Raw genomic sequence first — 15,906 nt, forward strand, 5'->3', positions numbered from 1 at the left:
GTGTGCATGTATGTGTATGTGCGTGTGTGTATGTGTGTGTGTATGTAGGTATGTGTGTGTGTGTGTGTGTGTGTGTGTGTGTGTGTGTGTGTGTGTGTGTTGTATGGGTGGAGGGGACGCGCAAGAAATTTTTTATTCTCATGAATGTCGACTACGTAGTACGGTTTATGCCACGTTCATAATGCTCCCTGTGTACACATTACACAACATTGCCATCACAATTCACGTTTTAGAAGAAGATTTGTCGAAATATGCGCAGGATTGAAATTTTATCTCACCGTAAAAGGGCTCGTGCAGACAGAATCAAGAAAGTCAGGTGAGGTAGTTGTTAACATAGCATTGTTAAGAGATTTGCTCCAGCATTACTCTTTGGAAAGGCAGCTCAAAAGGAACATTACGTTAAGAAGCTGTTAGCGGAATGCGTTCGAAGAAAATATTTGCTAGATGCAAACGGCAGATCGTTGGGTTAGTTATTGGTTGGTTGTCTCTAAGGAGCAGGCCTGATCTTCATGAAAGAAGACTTGATGGAGTACCGGTGAGCTGACCACGCATACCATTCTATACCATTTTGATTATCCCCCCCGCCGCCATGCTTGTACGGCTGGTTCAGGTTAACCCATTCACAAGCACCATACCACCAACCACCACGACCGCCAAGGCTAGTTGCGCAGTCAACGCCCGAAATATCGTCGTTATCCTGGTCGTGTGTTGAGAATCTGTGACCATCATTGTAGCTCAACCCGTACCCACCATCCCCAGCAGTGCCGCTATAGGCACCAACATGCAGACGGTACTTTGCTGCTTCATCCTCGATATAGAACCTATCATATTCACCATATACCGTTTCTGAGGACCAATTCTTCAGATCAATGCGCAGAAGGTATACCTTCTCGTTAGAGATCTGATAGATTTTGTCGTTTCCCAGCCAAAACTCACCACTGAGGTCCCCAAACCCATTTTTGTAAGTTTTCCAGTCATTAGCAAAATCTACGGAACCGTCGAAGCGCTTCTGGAGGACAGTCCAGCCGCCGACTCCGGCTTTCATCTCACAGTAGACCCGAAACGCGGCCCCGAAATCGTCTGGCTGGATGGTGTAGACACCGCTGGTGGTGTGGCCTGCCTTGTAGACGTCGTCACAATCTGTATAATGTAAGTCATCCCAGATAGTGAACTTGCCGTTTGAACAAAGATTTGTGAAAGTAGGTGTTGGCAGAAAATTCAGGTCAAATGTAGACTTTGAAGATTATAACAACTTTGGAAGAAAAGGCAAGACGATAGACATTAACATATACCTGTAACCGGGCTGACATCGTTACCGGAACAATTACAGCTTCCGGGTGGTCTAGGGAGTCCGTCACTGCCGTTCCGGCCGTCTGACCCGTTGGATCCGGGTGGGCTCTCGGGACCGGTCGGACCCTCGGGACCGGGTGGGCCCTCGGGACCGGGTGAGCCCTCGGGACCGGGCGGGCCAGGAGGTCCCGGTGGCTCGGCAGGACATGGAATCCCATCGCGACCGTCACGACCGCTCGGGCCAGGTAACCCCAGAGGCCCGTGCATGCAGCCTACATGGCAATGTAAAGATCAGTCCGGTGTAAGACTAGATACGCACCGGAATGTGTGCAAAACAGGTTGAGGTTGTAATCCAAACAAAGTTCTCATACATGAAAGATGAGACAAGATCGAAAGAGAAAATTGTCATTTCAGCAAGTTATCCATAAACACAATTCTGCCTCACAGCAGACTAACGATGCATTAAAGCTAGGTCTGGTTTTGATCCTTTTCTAGGTCGACATGGCTTGAATTAGAGTGCTGAAATCATTAGTTGTTAATTCCATAGAAAATGTGCTCTCGGCATATTAGCAACACACTGCCACACGTGCGTCTAACTCATCCCTAGGCGTGAAAGCTATTGGATGTGAAGGATACTACTATTGCTCAGTATGAGACAACCAGTAAGGCCTACGTCACATTTCCAAACCGGGGCCCGGCCGGGTAGCTTTCGAGAACGAAAAGTATGATATTAAAGACACCCAACTACACAAGACGTAAATAGAATAGTAGAGGGCATTATTTGTGTACATTTTACGTATACATTTCTATTGTTTCGTTTCCACAAATTAATAGCCCGTCCGGGCCCGGCTTGGAAATCTGACGTTACCTTAACATTTGAAAATACCGAACAGGACGTTATAATAAAAAAATCATTACATTGCGTATAGCAAGCAGACACTTAACCACCAGACGGCAGAGTGAAAGTGTTGGCGGCTCTCTTTGCCCTGCGGCGGCGGGTGGGATCAGAAAAGACGGGCGGCCGGTCCTAGTCTCTACCAGACTCCCGCCTGGCCGAATAGGGGGCTTTGGCCAAGTTAGGAATATAAGCCCAGTAGTAGTTGATTGGCCTAGGAGTATAGGCGGCCTTGTAGCAAACTGTACTCCTCGCGATCGGCCATCTAACTTCTCTAACGTGTTTTCTGTCTTATTTGGCCAATTTCCAATTTCTATTTTTCCAGCGACCTGTGGAGCCTGGTAAAGGCTAGGCCGGCCCCGATCTACAGCCCGTCTGCTGCAGGACGGAGCGTCTCGGGACGGAACATGACGTCTGTCTATGCTCGCAATGCTTTTCAATATAGCATCAAAAATAATAGACATAAGTATGGGAACCCAACTTACCTGGCGTCTTACTCATCTCGTAAAGACGCTGCTCCAAGGCGGCGGTTCGGTTTCGCTCCTTGTCCAGATCACGCTTCAAGACGTCAACAGTGGTGGACAGTTGGCGAATGTCGTCTTGGTCGCGCTTCAAGGCCTCAACAGTGGTGGACATGTCGTCTTGGTCGCGCTTGAAGGCGTCAACAGTGGTGGAAAGTTGGCGCATGTCGTCTCGGTCGCGCTTGAATGCGTCAACAGTGGTGGACAGTTGTGATATCTCCTGCAAATTTATAAGCGTATGTATAAATGTAAACGCACGTCAGAATACCAACCGTAAAAAACAAAATGAAAAAGCAGAACGCTCTGGCTTAATGGACTCAATAAAGCTTGATAAACAAAACAGGCACGCAGGAACAGACAGACTTAATGTCAGAAAAAGTGATTTATAACAGGTCCTGTGGCACAGGGGTATTTACCTCTTTATTGATGAACGTCAGAGGGGCGAGTCCCACACCAACTAGACTAAGCATCACGGTAATGCCGGCGATCATGCAGCTGCGGTGGGAGCGGATGAAGCTACAGAGGGCACCACGGCCGCTTGCTTCACCCTGATACGTGCGGTCTGTTAGAAAACAAGAGCTTTTAAAACAAAAAATGTTTTATCGAAACGTTGAACTGAAATTTTCAACACAAAAGTTGGAATTATCCAATTTTATAAATGTCCAACTCCATTCTTTATCAAGGAATGACATCAGACTGGAATTGGACTGTCCAAAATCTGGGGAAATTCAACTTTTGTGCTGTAAATCAAAATTCAACTTTAAACCTAAATAGATAAATTCAAGACTCCTGAATGGCTCTTGAATAACCTCGTGCTAGCATAACCTCCAGGCGTCTTGTTTGGACCGGTTAAATGATGTAAATGAATTGTTGTGTATTATGATATAGCCAGGCGATCAGACCCCTCAGGAAGGAATGATCATGAATACAGTACAGCTAAAGTTTTTAAAATGTTTGACATGCCTCCAGCTGTCTTATCTGGTAATGTAAAAAGTTGTTGTGTAATATATAATGGTTTACTATTTTAAATAACCCACTGTAAATAACTGGGCATAATCCAGGGAGGCTCAAGCCATTCTCGGCATGTCATTTCTGAATTAGATGAATTTAAAATAAATCAGGAAAAACACAAAGTGAAACACATTACATAATAGCTAATAATCAATCAATAGACTAAGTTAGTGACGGAGCCGATTGGTAGATTGCTAAAATGTACAACAATGTAAAGACGAATAAATTCAGGAAATTTATTGTTTAACATACGAATAACTAACCAAGCTTGTCGATATTAGAAGTTTGATTGCTTCATGGAACTGCTTAACAATATTACTCTCGGTAACATTTGGTGCCTTGTCGCTTAGCATTTATTCTCTGCCAGACACACAAAAAAAAGATTATTACATTATGTACTCTTTTAACTTTTCGGCCCGTTTGTTGAAGTTTCATAATTTAAGATGGCGTCCATGGATTGCTTAAGAGATCAGATTTGTCACAAATATCTCAGGAATATACTAATTATCAGTTTGTGATCGTACGGCAATCGTGATCAGACGCTGGAATACAAGACGGTTGCATGAAAAACAAAAACACAGGATAAGTTTTACCTGCTCTGGAGACGCACAAAGCGTTGGGTATACTCGCAGCGGCGTCCGCAATTGATCGCCAATCAGTCTGGGGCTGCTGCATGGGTGTGGTGCCTGGCGGAAAATTAAAAAAAATAAAATGGCTTTGTGATGTGATGAAATCATAATGTAACATTATTTTCACAAAATATCTATCTATTAAATATCTTAGTTTCATTTTATTAACAACACAAACGCGTCTGCTGCAAATGGATACTCATATATTGCATGATATTACTGTAGTAATATTTTAGTTTATGGCTTTTCAGAAGTACGTTTCAACTTGAGGTGCGGTGCTGGTTCCAAACTGGTTATGTTTTCAGCCAATTGCACCAACTGTGCTGGATTACTGTTCCTTTATGTGCATTGGTTTGACGATTGAAGACGAATCTTTAAGTTAGGGTTTGCTGCTATACGGGGATTTACTTCACCAACCGAAATGGTGGATGCACTCCTCAATATACCATGCCCCAAGAGGGGTTCACACTTCATTCAGATGAGAAGATAGTAGGGTTACTTAATACTACTTGTGCCCCCACTGGTATATAAAGAATATCGTCATAAGAATGCATCTTCCGAGGTTCATGCCTAGACCAAATTATATCTGAATCTTAGACAAAAGACAACACATTGTACACCAAGCAAGGCACTGGGTAATTATGGATCTCAATATTTGTCATTACATAGATTTTTGAAAACCAAACCCCCTTCACAGCTGACGTGTAGAGGGAAGATATTTTCAAAAACTAGTTTACCTGCGTTGTCACTAGTTTGGGACTGCTGTTGATCTCCCGGCATGATGGGACTTGTCAGGTTTCTGCACAGCAAAAATACACGCCCTACCTCAGGCGTGGTTCGAAACGCAATGAGAAATATAGTCTAACCTGAAATAATTAGAAACCAGAGAAAATCATATTGTGTGGGTGGAAAACAACACACGTTTTCCAGGTGAGACCAATCATACAGACACGTAATCCTTTTCTTTGTTTGTTTGTTACATATTGAGAGAGAAGTATCGAAAACAGATTTTAAAATTCTGATCATGTTTGGAAAGTTATTAGATACATTGAAATGTATATGCACGCAAGGGAGAAAAACTATTTTTTTCTTCATTTCTTGTTTTTCGTCTGACATTTTCCGTGTTCGTCACACAACAACTAGGGTATTTTGCCCAAGTGGCAAACTCAGGCAAAAGTAGAGTTCGGCAAACTCCTATCTCCATGAAATATTTTGAACTTTTGTAAATTTTATGCACAAGCCTTGTACATTTACTTGATTTATTCATGGTGATGTTCATCATTGACTAACATACACATATCACAAGTTTAAAATTTCCATCATTAATCATTAAGCGGTTTTAAATCAGTTCCTCATATCATACCACATGCAAGTGTGTATTTTAATCTACCCACACCGCACAACCATGATCATGTTTAAAAAACTATCAGATACATTGAAATGCATGGGAGAAAAATTTGTATTCTTCATTTTTTTGTTGTTCGTCTGATATTTTCGTCCCATAACAATTAGTTAGTCAACACACGCACGAGTTTTTCGGTTAAGGTAATTTGTAGATTTTCTACCGTGAATACATTTTTGTCTAATTTTTTTTTGCTCCAGCAAAATTCAAGTGGCAAACCCAGGCTTAACTAGAGTTCGGCAAACTCAAACCTTTAGCAATACTTAGAACGTTTGTACATTTACTTGATTTATGCATGGTAATGTTCATCATTGACTACCATACACATATCACAAGTTTAAAATTCCAATCATTTATCATTGAGCGGTTTTAAATCAGTTCCTCATATCATACCACGTGAAAGTGTGTCTTTAATTTATCCCCCAAGACCCGGTTCACTGGGAGTGAAGACAATAAAGATGTGGAAGTTGAAGAATGATAATGTGTTCAAAACAATGATCATGATTTCAATGTCTTCTTGCGACTTCCACATCTCTGTACAGGATGTTTCTGCTCAAAGAATCTGTCTTTAGATGTCTTCTTGCTGGCAACATTTATGCACTTTTTTAAGACCTCAGAATCAAGAATATTTCGAAAGTGATCAAAAGATCAAAAGTCTTGAAATCGAAGATTACTTTGTGTTGCATGTTGTCAGGTTTTAAACAATGTAGTGTTTTATTTAGACAAACGCCTTAAACTCATTTGTGAACACGTGTCGTAATCAGCGGATTCGCGAAAATTCTGGAGGCTTTGATTTAGCTCCCAGTGTTCGACCCTTTCAAAATAGTTTCCAGCGATTAATATTAGAATTTAAACCACGATGATATAATTGTAGACTGAAGGTATATCAGAATTGTGTAGGGAGGATATGGATTCAAGCAGTAGGTTCTTGTTTTAAGCATATCTAAAGTCGTTATTTGCGATGAACTAAATGGTTTTGTTAAAGTTTGGACAATTCTAGAGGTATTTTGTCTCGTCCAAAATTTATTTGGTGGTGTTGCAATCGGTGGCCTTCAACGTAGTGGAAAAACCTGTCCCTCTGCTGATCGTCGTTTTTGGGATGAACCTTCAACTCTGACCCCTGATGATCAGGTGACCTTGTTTTGCTGCTGTCTGTCTGTATTGTTGTACACTTGAACCGGAAATGACGTCATGACAGGGTAAAGTTAAAATGACTGTTGAAATGTCAATGTATCTTCGATATCGCATATTGAGAGGTGTCTTTAATTTACAGCCAGTAAAAACACATAGTAAAAGTCATACAGCAGCCATGGCTGTCTCTCATTTGAGTGTCTGTGTGTATTAATGTGTGCCTGTGTGCGTTTCTGCCTGTATGTCCGTATATATATTTGTATGTATATGTCTTTGTATGTATGCAAGTATGCGTATGCTCTTGTTGTGTCTGTGTATATGTGCACGATATACTTTTGGCTAAACCAGTTAGGCCTACGTCACATTTCCTACGCGGGGCCCGGTCGTGCTGTGTGTGCGTGTGTGTATGTGTATGTGTGTATGTGTGTGTGTGTGTGTGTGTGTGTGTGTATGTGTGCGTGTGTCTGTGTGTGTATGTGTCTGTGTGCGTGTGTCTGTCTGTGTCTGTGTCTGTGTGTACATATGTGTGTGTGGGGGTGTGTGCGTGCGTTCATATATCCGTATACAACTTATTCATATTAAAAAAAGAAGATCCAAGACAAAATATAACATACACCATGTTGTAATTTCACCAAACTTGCAAATGTGATACAGTGGTTATATATGCTAATGAAGCTCACGCTATCTTGGTGACTTTAGTGCAATAAGTAATACAGAGCTAGAAGTTCAATACTTCTTATAATAACATGCTGATACATGTATGGGACCGCGTGGCGCAGCGGTAGCATGTCCGGATTTGCACCGAGAGGTTGCGGGTTCGAATCCGCCTGCCGTGCCACCGATCTTGTGCCCTTGGGAAAGGCACTTTACACGACATTCCTCACTTTACTCAGGTGAAAATGAGTACCTGGTTTCGGCTATGGGAAAACGAAACGAAACGAACGAACCTGTATCAACCTGTGTTCTTCTAGCATGTGTACTACCAGATGACGTACGTCACTATATACTATCAACATATACAAAATATAACGCTAGCAGCCATATAGCATCATCAACATATACCATATAACGTTTCCTACCGTATGCCATCACTAATATATATATGTATATATATATATATATATATATATATATATATATATATATATATATATACTTGTCTACGTTAGATGAATATGATTAGTAGTCACGGGTACTACAACTCGTTACTTTTTACATGTTCGCAACCACCATACCTTATATGAAAATTATTTTCACCTAAAAGAAATTACCTTATTACATTTTGTACTATAATCCACAACTTATAACACACCTACACATCGTGCCTGCTACAAAGTTGTATCTACTTAATCTAAAATACACCTAACATAGAACCAAGGACTGCAATACAATGTATCGTTCGAAGAATGAAGTATTGTAAGACATGTGACCGTACAAATTGTTATTTCCGTTTTATTTTTGTTTGTTTTTCAACATCACCCAAGTGACAAGTTTGCCCAATTAAAAAAAAAGTAAAATGCACTACAATGCTAACTGTGTTTTTAGATATTACAAGTCAACAAAACAACAGTAATGTACTTTCCCCGCAATCACATGTGTCCTCCACAAAGTATGGTGTGTTTTTCCATTCTAAGTTTGTTTGGGAACAGTAAAGCAAAGAACGAAAGGATGGAGCGAAGAACGAAGGGATGAAGCGAAGAAAGAAATGATTGATTTACACCTGGGGGGGGGGCGTTCCACACTGGTTCCGCAATGATAAGAAATTACAGAAAAGTGAAACCTAACTTCCATTGAATACCATTACCACGAATTGCAGAATATGATGATATGAAGGTATTGACCTTCCTTATCCCTAACAAAGGTTCTACAATATTATGACACTATTCTTCTTAAAATCTGCCCTGCATGAAATGATTACAAGTAAATTAGAATTTTACAATGAAGAAATGGATTTTTAAAAAGTTTCCCACTTCAGTGTGGCAGCGCCATCTTTTGGTTATTTTGTAAACTGCAACTAAAAGTTTGTTAGTAACGTTATACTTTGCGTGGAACTCATGCGTGACTCCTCTCCCTCGAGTCTTAACCGAAAAAAAATCTAACACTGCTTGCACTATAGCTAGATCCACGTCTAGATTAGCTCAGGGTCCTCACCTGCGCAGATTCATGTAGGCGTAATGCTGTCAACTTTGGAAAGTTATCAGTGCCAAAGAACAACATTTTGTTCAAGAGGCGCCCTTAGCAGTGACAACTATCCAAGGCATCTTAGGGGGTCTGTATGGGGATGGACATTAGCGAGGCGTATGTTCGTGTGTGTGTGTGTATGTGTGTGTGTGCGTGTGTGAGTGTGTGTGTGCGTGTTTGTGTGTGTGAGCGCGTGTGTGTGTGTATGTGCGTGTGTGCTTGTGTGTTCGTGTGTGTGTGTGTGCGTTTGTGTGTGTGAGCGTGTGTGTGTGTGTGTGTGTGTGCGTGCGTGTGTATGTGTGTGTGTGTGTGTGGTGTGGTGTGGTTGGAGGGGACGCGCAATAAACTTTTTATGCTCATGAAGTTCGACTACGTACGCTTTAAGCCACGTTTATAATGCTCCCTGTGTACATGCATTACATAATATTTCCACACAATTCACGTTATATCAGATGAATTACCAAAATATGCGCAGGATTGAAATTTTACCTCACCGTGAAAGGGATTATGCAGACAGAATAAAGATAAAAGTTGATTGTCACCGTTGCATTGTTAAGAGATTTGCTCCAGTATTACTCTTTATTTCAGCTAAGAAAGCAAATGTAAGGCCGTGGGTTTAGTTTGTGGTTGATTATTTCTAAGGAGCAGGTCTGATCTTCATGACAGAAGACTTGATGGAGTACTTGTGAGCTTCCCACGCTTGCCATTCTATACCACGTGACTCACTCCCCCCGCCGCCATGCTTGTACGGCTGGTTCAGGTTAACGGCGTCACAATGTTTATGCCACCAACCACCACGACCATGGACAGTTGCGCAGTTATCACCCCAGGGGTCGTTATCCTGGTCGTGTGTTGAGAATCTGCTACTATCATGATAACTTAACCCATCCCCACCATCCCCAGCAGTGCCGCTATAGGCACCAACATGCAGACGGTACTTTGCTGCTTCATCCTCGATATAGAACCTGTCATATTCAGCGTATCTAGTTTCCGAGGACCAATTTTCGAGATCAATGCGTAGAAGATATCCCTTGGCGTTAACGATTTGAGAGATCTTGTCGTTTCCCAGCCAAAACTCACCGTTAAGGTCCCCAAACCCACTTTTGTAAGTTTCCCAATCATTAGCAAAATCTACAGAACCGTCGAACCGCTTTTGGAGGACAGTCCAGCCGCCGACTCCGTGTGGAAGAAGGTGACTGTTTTCCATCTCACAGTAGACCCCGAACGAGGCTCCGGCGGCGTCTGGCTGGATGGTGTAGACACCGCTGATGGTGTGGCCTGCCTTGTAGACGTCGTCACAATCTGTAAAACAAGGTGTATGATATTCAAAGACATTTTAAAACAATCACCAGAACTGGATAAGTTAGCATAGCAACTATTAAACATGATTTTTATATGAGATTGCATCCTTGTCCAGTTGTAGAGATTAAATTGTCTTTCAAGTCTTTAAATATTGTTTCTTCTTCTTCTTTCCTACTGCCTAGCCTCAATTTTTTGAGATTATTGGCAGACTACGCATGGTTTAATTACAATACAAGTGACCAGAACAAATAGACATGGGAAAAATGAAGGAAAATGCTGAGGGAAATAAAAACAAACTGATTTTCTGTGTGCAAAAAGACAGGACAGGTGAATTAAGTGGGTTAATAGGACACGTATTTACATATATACAAGACGTGTGGGGGTGGCTCAATGCAGCAGGGTCCTCCCCAGCTCAGTTTTGAACTGGGAGAGAGACCCCGCCTCCGCCACACCAGGCTCAAGTCCATTCCACTCTCTGATGGTACGAGGGAAGAACGAGAGCCTGTAGTAGTTGTTCCTGCACGCGATGGCCTGCAATGTTTGTGAGTGATTGGTGCGGCGGGAGCATCGAGCCACCGGGACAAGCATGGTCGTGTGAGGTACGTACATGATGTTGTTGATGATTTTGTACAAGGTGACCTGGCGGGCAATCTTCCTTCTAAGTTCGAGGGACTGCCAGCCAAGATTGTGAAGCATGGAGGTAACTGAGCTTGTGCGTCTGTAATCGTTAAATACATATCGGGCAGCTCTTCGTTGTACCATCTCTAGGCTACTCACCTGGGCCTTGGTGTGAGGGTCCCAAACACTACAGCCGTACTCGAGACATGGTCGAACCAGAGCCATGTAGGCTCTCTCTTTGGCCGCAGTGCTGGATATCCGCAGGCAGCGTCGTAACATTCCCAATGTCCTGTTAGCTTTTGATGTAGTTTTTTCAACGTGTTTGCCCCAGGTTAAGTTGGAAGACATATGAAGGCCAAGATATTTTGTGGAACTTACCTTGGTCAAGGGGTGTTGGTGGAGTGAGTAGGGGAATGTTATCGGGTTTCTGGAGGCTGGGACCGACATTACTTCGCATTTGGACGGATTAAAGGCCATAAGCCACGTCTTCTCCCATGAACAAATGCTATTTATGTCGTGCTGGAGTTTTTCTAGATGTCTAGCATCCATAAACACACTAAGTGCAAAATAGATAATAAACCTGTACGCCCTGTACATGGCTTCAGCTGAAAAAAGATGCAGGTTGGCGATACCTTTCATTTCCGATGGGTCAGCAGTCGGAACAGGAATTTCGGGGGGACCGGGCGGTCCGGGAGGTCCAACCGCTCCATCGCGCCCGTCTCTCCCGTCTCTGCCGGGAGGCCCCTGAAGACAGCCTGTATTGCGTTAGTGAAGAAGTGCGTTAGTCTAATGTCCAGGCAGATGTGAGGATTATGGTCCTTACGTAGGCTTGGATATTTGCAATTTTATGGTTACCCAATGCCAATAAATCAGGACAAGACTTTCATTTGCAGTCACAACGTCTGGTTTTAGATGTTGAAGTTATACACAGACACTGACAGGATGAACACTGGTACTGAAACATTAAGTCAACATTTTAGATACATAAGGTTCGATTTGCAAGCATACTCCGATAGACGGTGTATTTTCTTTTACATTTCTGTTTTCAGCAAAAGAAGAGGTTATGTTTGCTTGTTTGCTAAGTTCGTCTTTACCTCCAAACGGCATTGTCAGGCTGTTCGCAGCTCTCTTCTCCCTGTGGTGCATGCCGGGATCAGATTGAGTATCGGGGCTGAAGGCACCATCCACCGACTGGAAGAGAAAGCCAATTACTTTTATTACCGTGCATTGATATACTATAATAATATAGTGTACTATATCCTTGTATGGTATAAAAAAACACACTAAAAATCTAAACACAATACCGCCTGGGTCCTCGATTTCCTTTTAATGTTAATAAACCATTTTCATTCCTTCCTTCTCTAAGTCCTTCCTTCTGTCAATAATCAGTCATCCTTTCATTCATTCATTAAACACTAAGTATTCTAAACTACATTAACAATACTTAATCTCCAAGCAGCGCTGTGGCCAATAACTCCTCTGTCGGCTAAACTCCTTCCCATTTGCCACAGCAAGATCTGCTTGGAGATTAAACAATACTAGCATTTGCAAAATGTTTTCCTACACAATATCAAACTATACTTTACCGTGCTATAGATATTATACTTGCAACATACAGACTAGACAAGACTAACACTATAGACACTTTACTTTGCTAATACTATAGTAATACTAAGCGTATACTGTATCACGCTAACCTGTAGTATAGTATGGAGTCGTTACGTTTGACCACATCTCACTCACAGTTTTCAACTGTAGAGCTATTTATTTAAACCGTTTGCCGTTTGCGCTTCTCATCAATTTTGATTTACGTATAAAAATTTCCTAAACCTGTTCCATTGTCTGAACAAAGATGTAGCATTCACAGAGTTGAAAATGGCTTATATATATTTTACAACTAGAAATAGATATAAAACATACATATTGCAACCGTCAGCAGATATTTTTAATCGCCTCTTCTCAACAATGCCCTGTCTGACGTTTGGCTGGTCCAATCATTTCACTCAATTAGAGCCAATTTAGATAGATATCAAACATGCGAGGTATACGCCATCCCAAGGTCCCCCTACACTCAAAAGCTTGTACAGAGAAACGTATATGCCTAGTTGAGATCGTTCATTCATAAAATTGTACAAGACCAGGGTTATATTTCCTTAGTTACTGGTTCTCCTGTGAGATGCATTCGGTCAGATCTTCCCTAAACTAGCAAATAGCTAACATACGGGGACGGTAACATTACCCAAAGTACATCAAAACACAAATAGCAGTCATCTACGAATCAATCTGGTCATTGATGTTATGAGTATCTCAGTTATGCAATTGAAATAAATTAGTCAACATTTGTACCTCAGTTTTCTCCACATGGCGACTGTTGTCTTCCCAGGACTTGTCTTTGGTCAGAACCTCCAGCGTAGCGATACGATCTAGGATCTGGTCATCGCGCACTTGGAGAGACGCCACTAGCTGCTTGAGTTGCCAGTTCTGCAGAAGCAGCACCGCCACCAGCGCCGAGAGGACCAGCACGACGGCCGCGGCGCAGGCGGTCTGGAGCCCCGCCGGACGCACACGGGACCTCCGATCAGCATACACGGGCCCGCCAAGCGTCAGGTCACCGTTCATCAGCTTATCTGTACTCATCTTTTACAGCTTAATGGCAATTAAGCAAGGCTTCAATATAATAAAGTTACGATAGTTTTAAGCAAACTGAAGCAAATTCTACCCTTAAACTCTGAGGCACTGCGCTGACTGGCTCTATGTAGTAGCCCTCAGCGACTGAAGATATCTTTTCAGTAAACTTTCAGATATAATCTCTCAAAAACCTTGTCGAACAATAAACTGGGGAAACCCCTTGTAGTTTTTTTCTTGGAAAAATGTCGTTCCCTATTGGTTGTCAGCCCCGCTATTTCCTCATACGTCATAAGTGTGAATATATAATGACTGATTAAAGTTGTTTACGTCGAAGTCAGAGGCGTTCTGTTGAATCCCGCCAGGTGACACGGGTCACAGGTCACACTTGTTTGTCAAACTGATCAGAAAACCCGTCCAGCCGCTCAAGACGTAGTCCGTCTAGAGGTATCCTGTTGCCTGAGACATCTACCCTGACTTTAGACAAAGGGTTTATATCTTGAAATGAAAACACATCAATTTTTCACTTAATCATTGTAGTTGAAATATAGGTCTATGTCATGAACATCTTGACATCATCAACGCCTTGGATATAGGATTGTGCCAGACGATAGCATTAATGTGTTTTGAATGATAAGATCACCTACCAGCATAACCCCCCCCCCCCTCCCAAATATCCGGCCCACTGTTGTTGGTGTTTTTGTCGTAGTCCGTTAGGTCACAGGTCACACTTGTTTTTCAAACTGATCAGAAACCCGTCCAGCCGCTCATGACGTAGCCGGCCCATCAAAGATCTTCAGCGATAACGTAGTACCTGAAGCATCCACCCTGACTTTAGACAGAGGGTTTATATTTTGGGATAAAATTTCTTCGCATATAGCAAAACTTTGCCATTGCGATTAGTATTAGTTCTACGTCATAACCTACTTATCATCATCAGTGTCAGAGTCTTGGATATATGAATGTTCAAGACGATGGCATAATGGGTCTTGAATAGTAATATTATCTATCGGGATACCCCCTCCCCCAATATCCAATCCACTGTTGTTGTTTTGGATGTGAACATCTGACTGTGAGCGAAGACAAAGCTGTGGAAGTTGAAGAATCACAATGTGTTAAAAACAATGTTCATGATTCTCATGTCTTTTGCGATTCCCGCATCTCTGTACAGGTTGTTTCTGCTATAACAAGTATCTGTCTTCTTGCTGGCAACGTTGTATACTTTAGACAAGACCTTAGAATCAAGGATTTCTTTCAACTGATCAAAAGCCTGTATCAAAGCTACTTTGGACTGCATGTTGCCAGATTTGAAACAATCTAGTGTTTTGTGTAGACAAAAGTCATACTGACATACATTCGTGTATGAACACGTTTTGTAATTAGTGGATTCACGAAAATCTGTGCTCTCAGTGTTCGACCTTTTTAAGATGGTTTCTTGTGATAAATATTGGGATTTAAACCATAGCACTATGATGTGATTGTAGATTGAAGTTGTTTCAGAATTTTCAATGGATTAAAGCAGTAGATTCTTTTTTAAGAATATCTAAAGTCGTTATTTGCGATGAACTAAATGGTTTTGTTTGGCCAATTCTAGAGGTATTTTGTCACGTCACATATCTAATTTAGCCGTGTTACCATCGGCGGCCTTCCAACTAGTGGAAAAAACCTGTCCCTCTGCTGATCGTCGTTTTTGAGATGAACCTACAACTCTGACCTGTGATGATGAGGTGAACTTGCTTTGCTGCTGTCTGTATTGTTGTACACTTTAACAGGAAATGACGCCGTGAACTGATAAAGTTAAAATGACTGCTGAAATTTCATTGTATCTTCGGTATCAAATATTGCAAAGTGTCTTCAATTTACAGCCAGTAAAAGTCATTCAGCAGCCATGACTGTCTCTGGTGCTGAAAATGCCATCCTACATGTGATTGTTTACAATTGGAATCTTTAACTCGCTGAATTATGTTACTCGCTTTACCGGCTTTGGAATGAGCTGTAAATGTGTATAGCATAATAGGTGCCATCTATATATCTACACTAAGTAGCTATCTTTTGTATATATGTATAAACTTGTGTTGTGTTTTCATTCGTGTGTCTGTCTGTCTTTATTTATGGATGTGTGTACCAGTATGTGTGTGTTTCTGCCTGTATGTCCGTATATATATATATATATATATGTATGTATCTGTGTATGTATATGTGTATGTATGTATGTAAGTGTGCGTATGCTCTTGTTGTGTCTGTCCTTCTGTGTATATGTGCGCGATATACTTTTAGCTAAACCCAGTTAACCTACGTCAT

At 41.8% G+C, this 15,906-nt stretch overlaps 2 protein-coding genes across 2 annotated transcripts; both read right to left on the reverse strand.

The window, feature by feature from the left end:
• Positions 1-487: 487 nt before the first annotated feature.
• Positions 488-1,557, reverse strand: LOC118425066 (ficolin-2-like). The gene is made up of 2 exons (XM_035833884.1): positions 1,293-1,557; positions 488-1,140 (listed from the first exon to the last, which is right to left on the reverse strand). Exons 1-2 carry the CDS (start codon positions 1,555-1,557, stop codon positions 488-490), a joined length of 918 nt encoding a protein of 305 aa, XP_035689777.1.
• An 8,140-nt stretch (positions 1,558-9,697) lies between these two features.
• Positions 9,698-13,955, reverse strand: LOC118425067 (ficolin-2-like). The gene is made up of 4 exons (XM_035833885.1): positions 13,327-13,955; positions 12,075-12,171; positions 11,613-11,735; positions 9,698-10,362 (listed from the first exon to the last, which is right to left on the reverse strand). Exons 1-4 carry the CDS (start codon positions 13,615-13,617, stop codon positions 9,698-9,700), a joined length of 1,176 nt encoding a protein of 391 aa, XP_035689778.1. The 5' UTR covers positions 13,618-13,955.
• Between the last annotated feature and the right edge of the window lie 1,951 nt (positions 13,956-15,906).

This window comes from Branchiostoma floridae, chromosome 10 (genome assembly GCF_000003815.2).
Source record: "Branchiostoma floridae strain S238N-H82 chromosome 10, Bfl_VNyyK, whole genome shotgun sequence".
NCBI lineage: Eukaryota > Metazoa > Chordata > Leptocardii > Amphioxiformes > Branchiostomatidae > Branchiostoma > Branchiostoma floridae.

What these genes read in the sequence shown, in the direction of transcription:
- LOC118425066 (XM_035833884.1), bottom strand. Translation starts at nt 1,557, where the DNA reads ATGCACGGGCCTCTGGGGTTACCTGGCCCGAGCGGTCGTGACGGTCGC. An exon ending in CGATGTCAGCCCGGTTACAG is followed by an intron (nt 1,141 to 1,292) that starts GTATATGTTAAT and finishes TACATTATACAG; the next exon opens with ATTGTGACGACGTCTACAAG.
- LOC118425067 (XM_035833885.1), bottom strand. Translation starts at nt 13,617, where the DNA reads ATGAGTACAGATAAGCTGATGAACGGTGACCTGACGCTTGGCGGGCCC. An exon ending in GCCATGTGGAGAAAACTGAG is followed by an intron (nt 12,172 to 13,326) that starts GTACAAATGTTG and finishes TTTCTCTTCCAG; the next exon opens with TCGGTGGATGGTGCCTTCAG. An exon ending in TGACCCATCGGAAATGAAAG is followed by an intron (nt 10,363 to 11,612) that starts GTATCGCCAACC and finishes CTTGTTTTACAG; the next exon opens with ATTGTGACGACGTCTACAAG.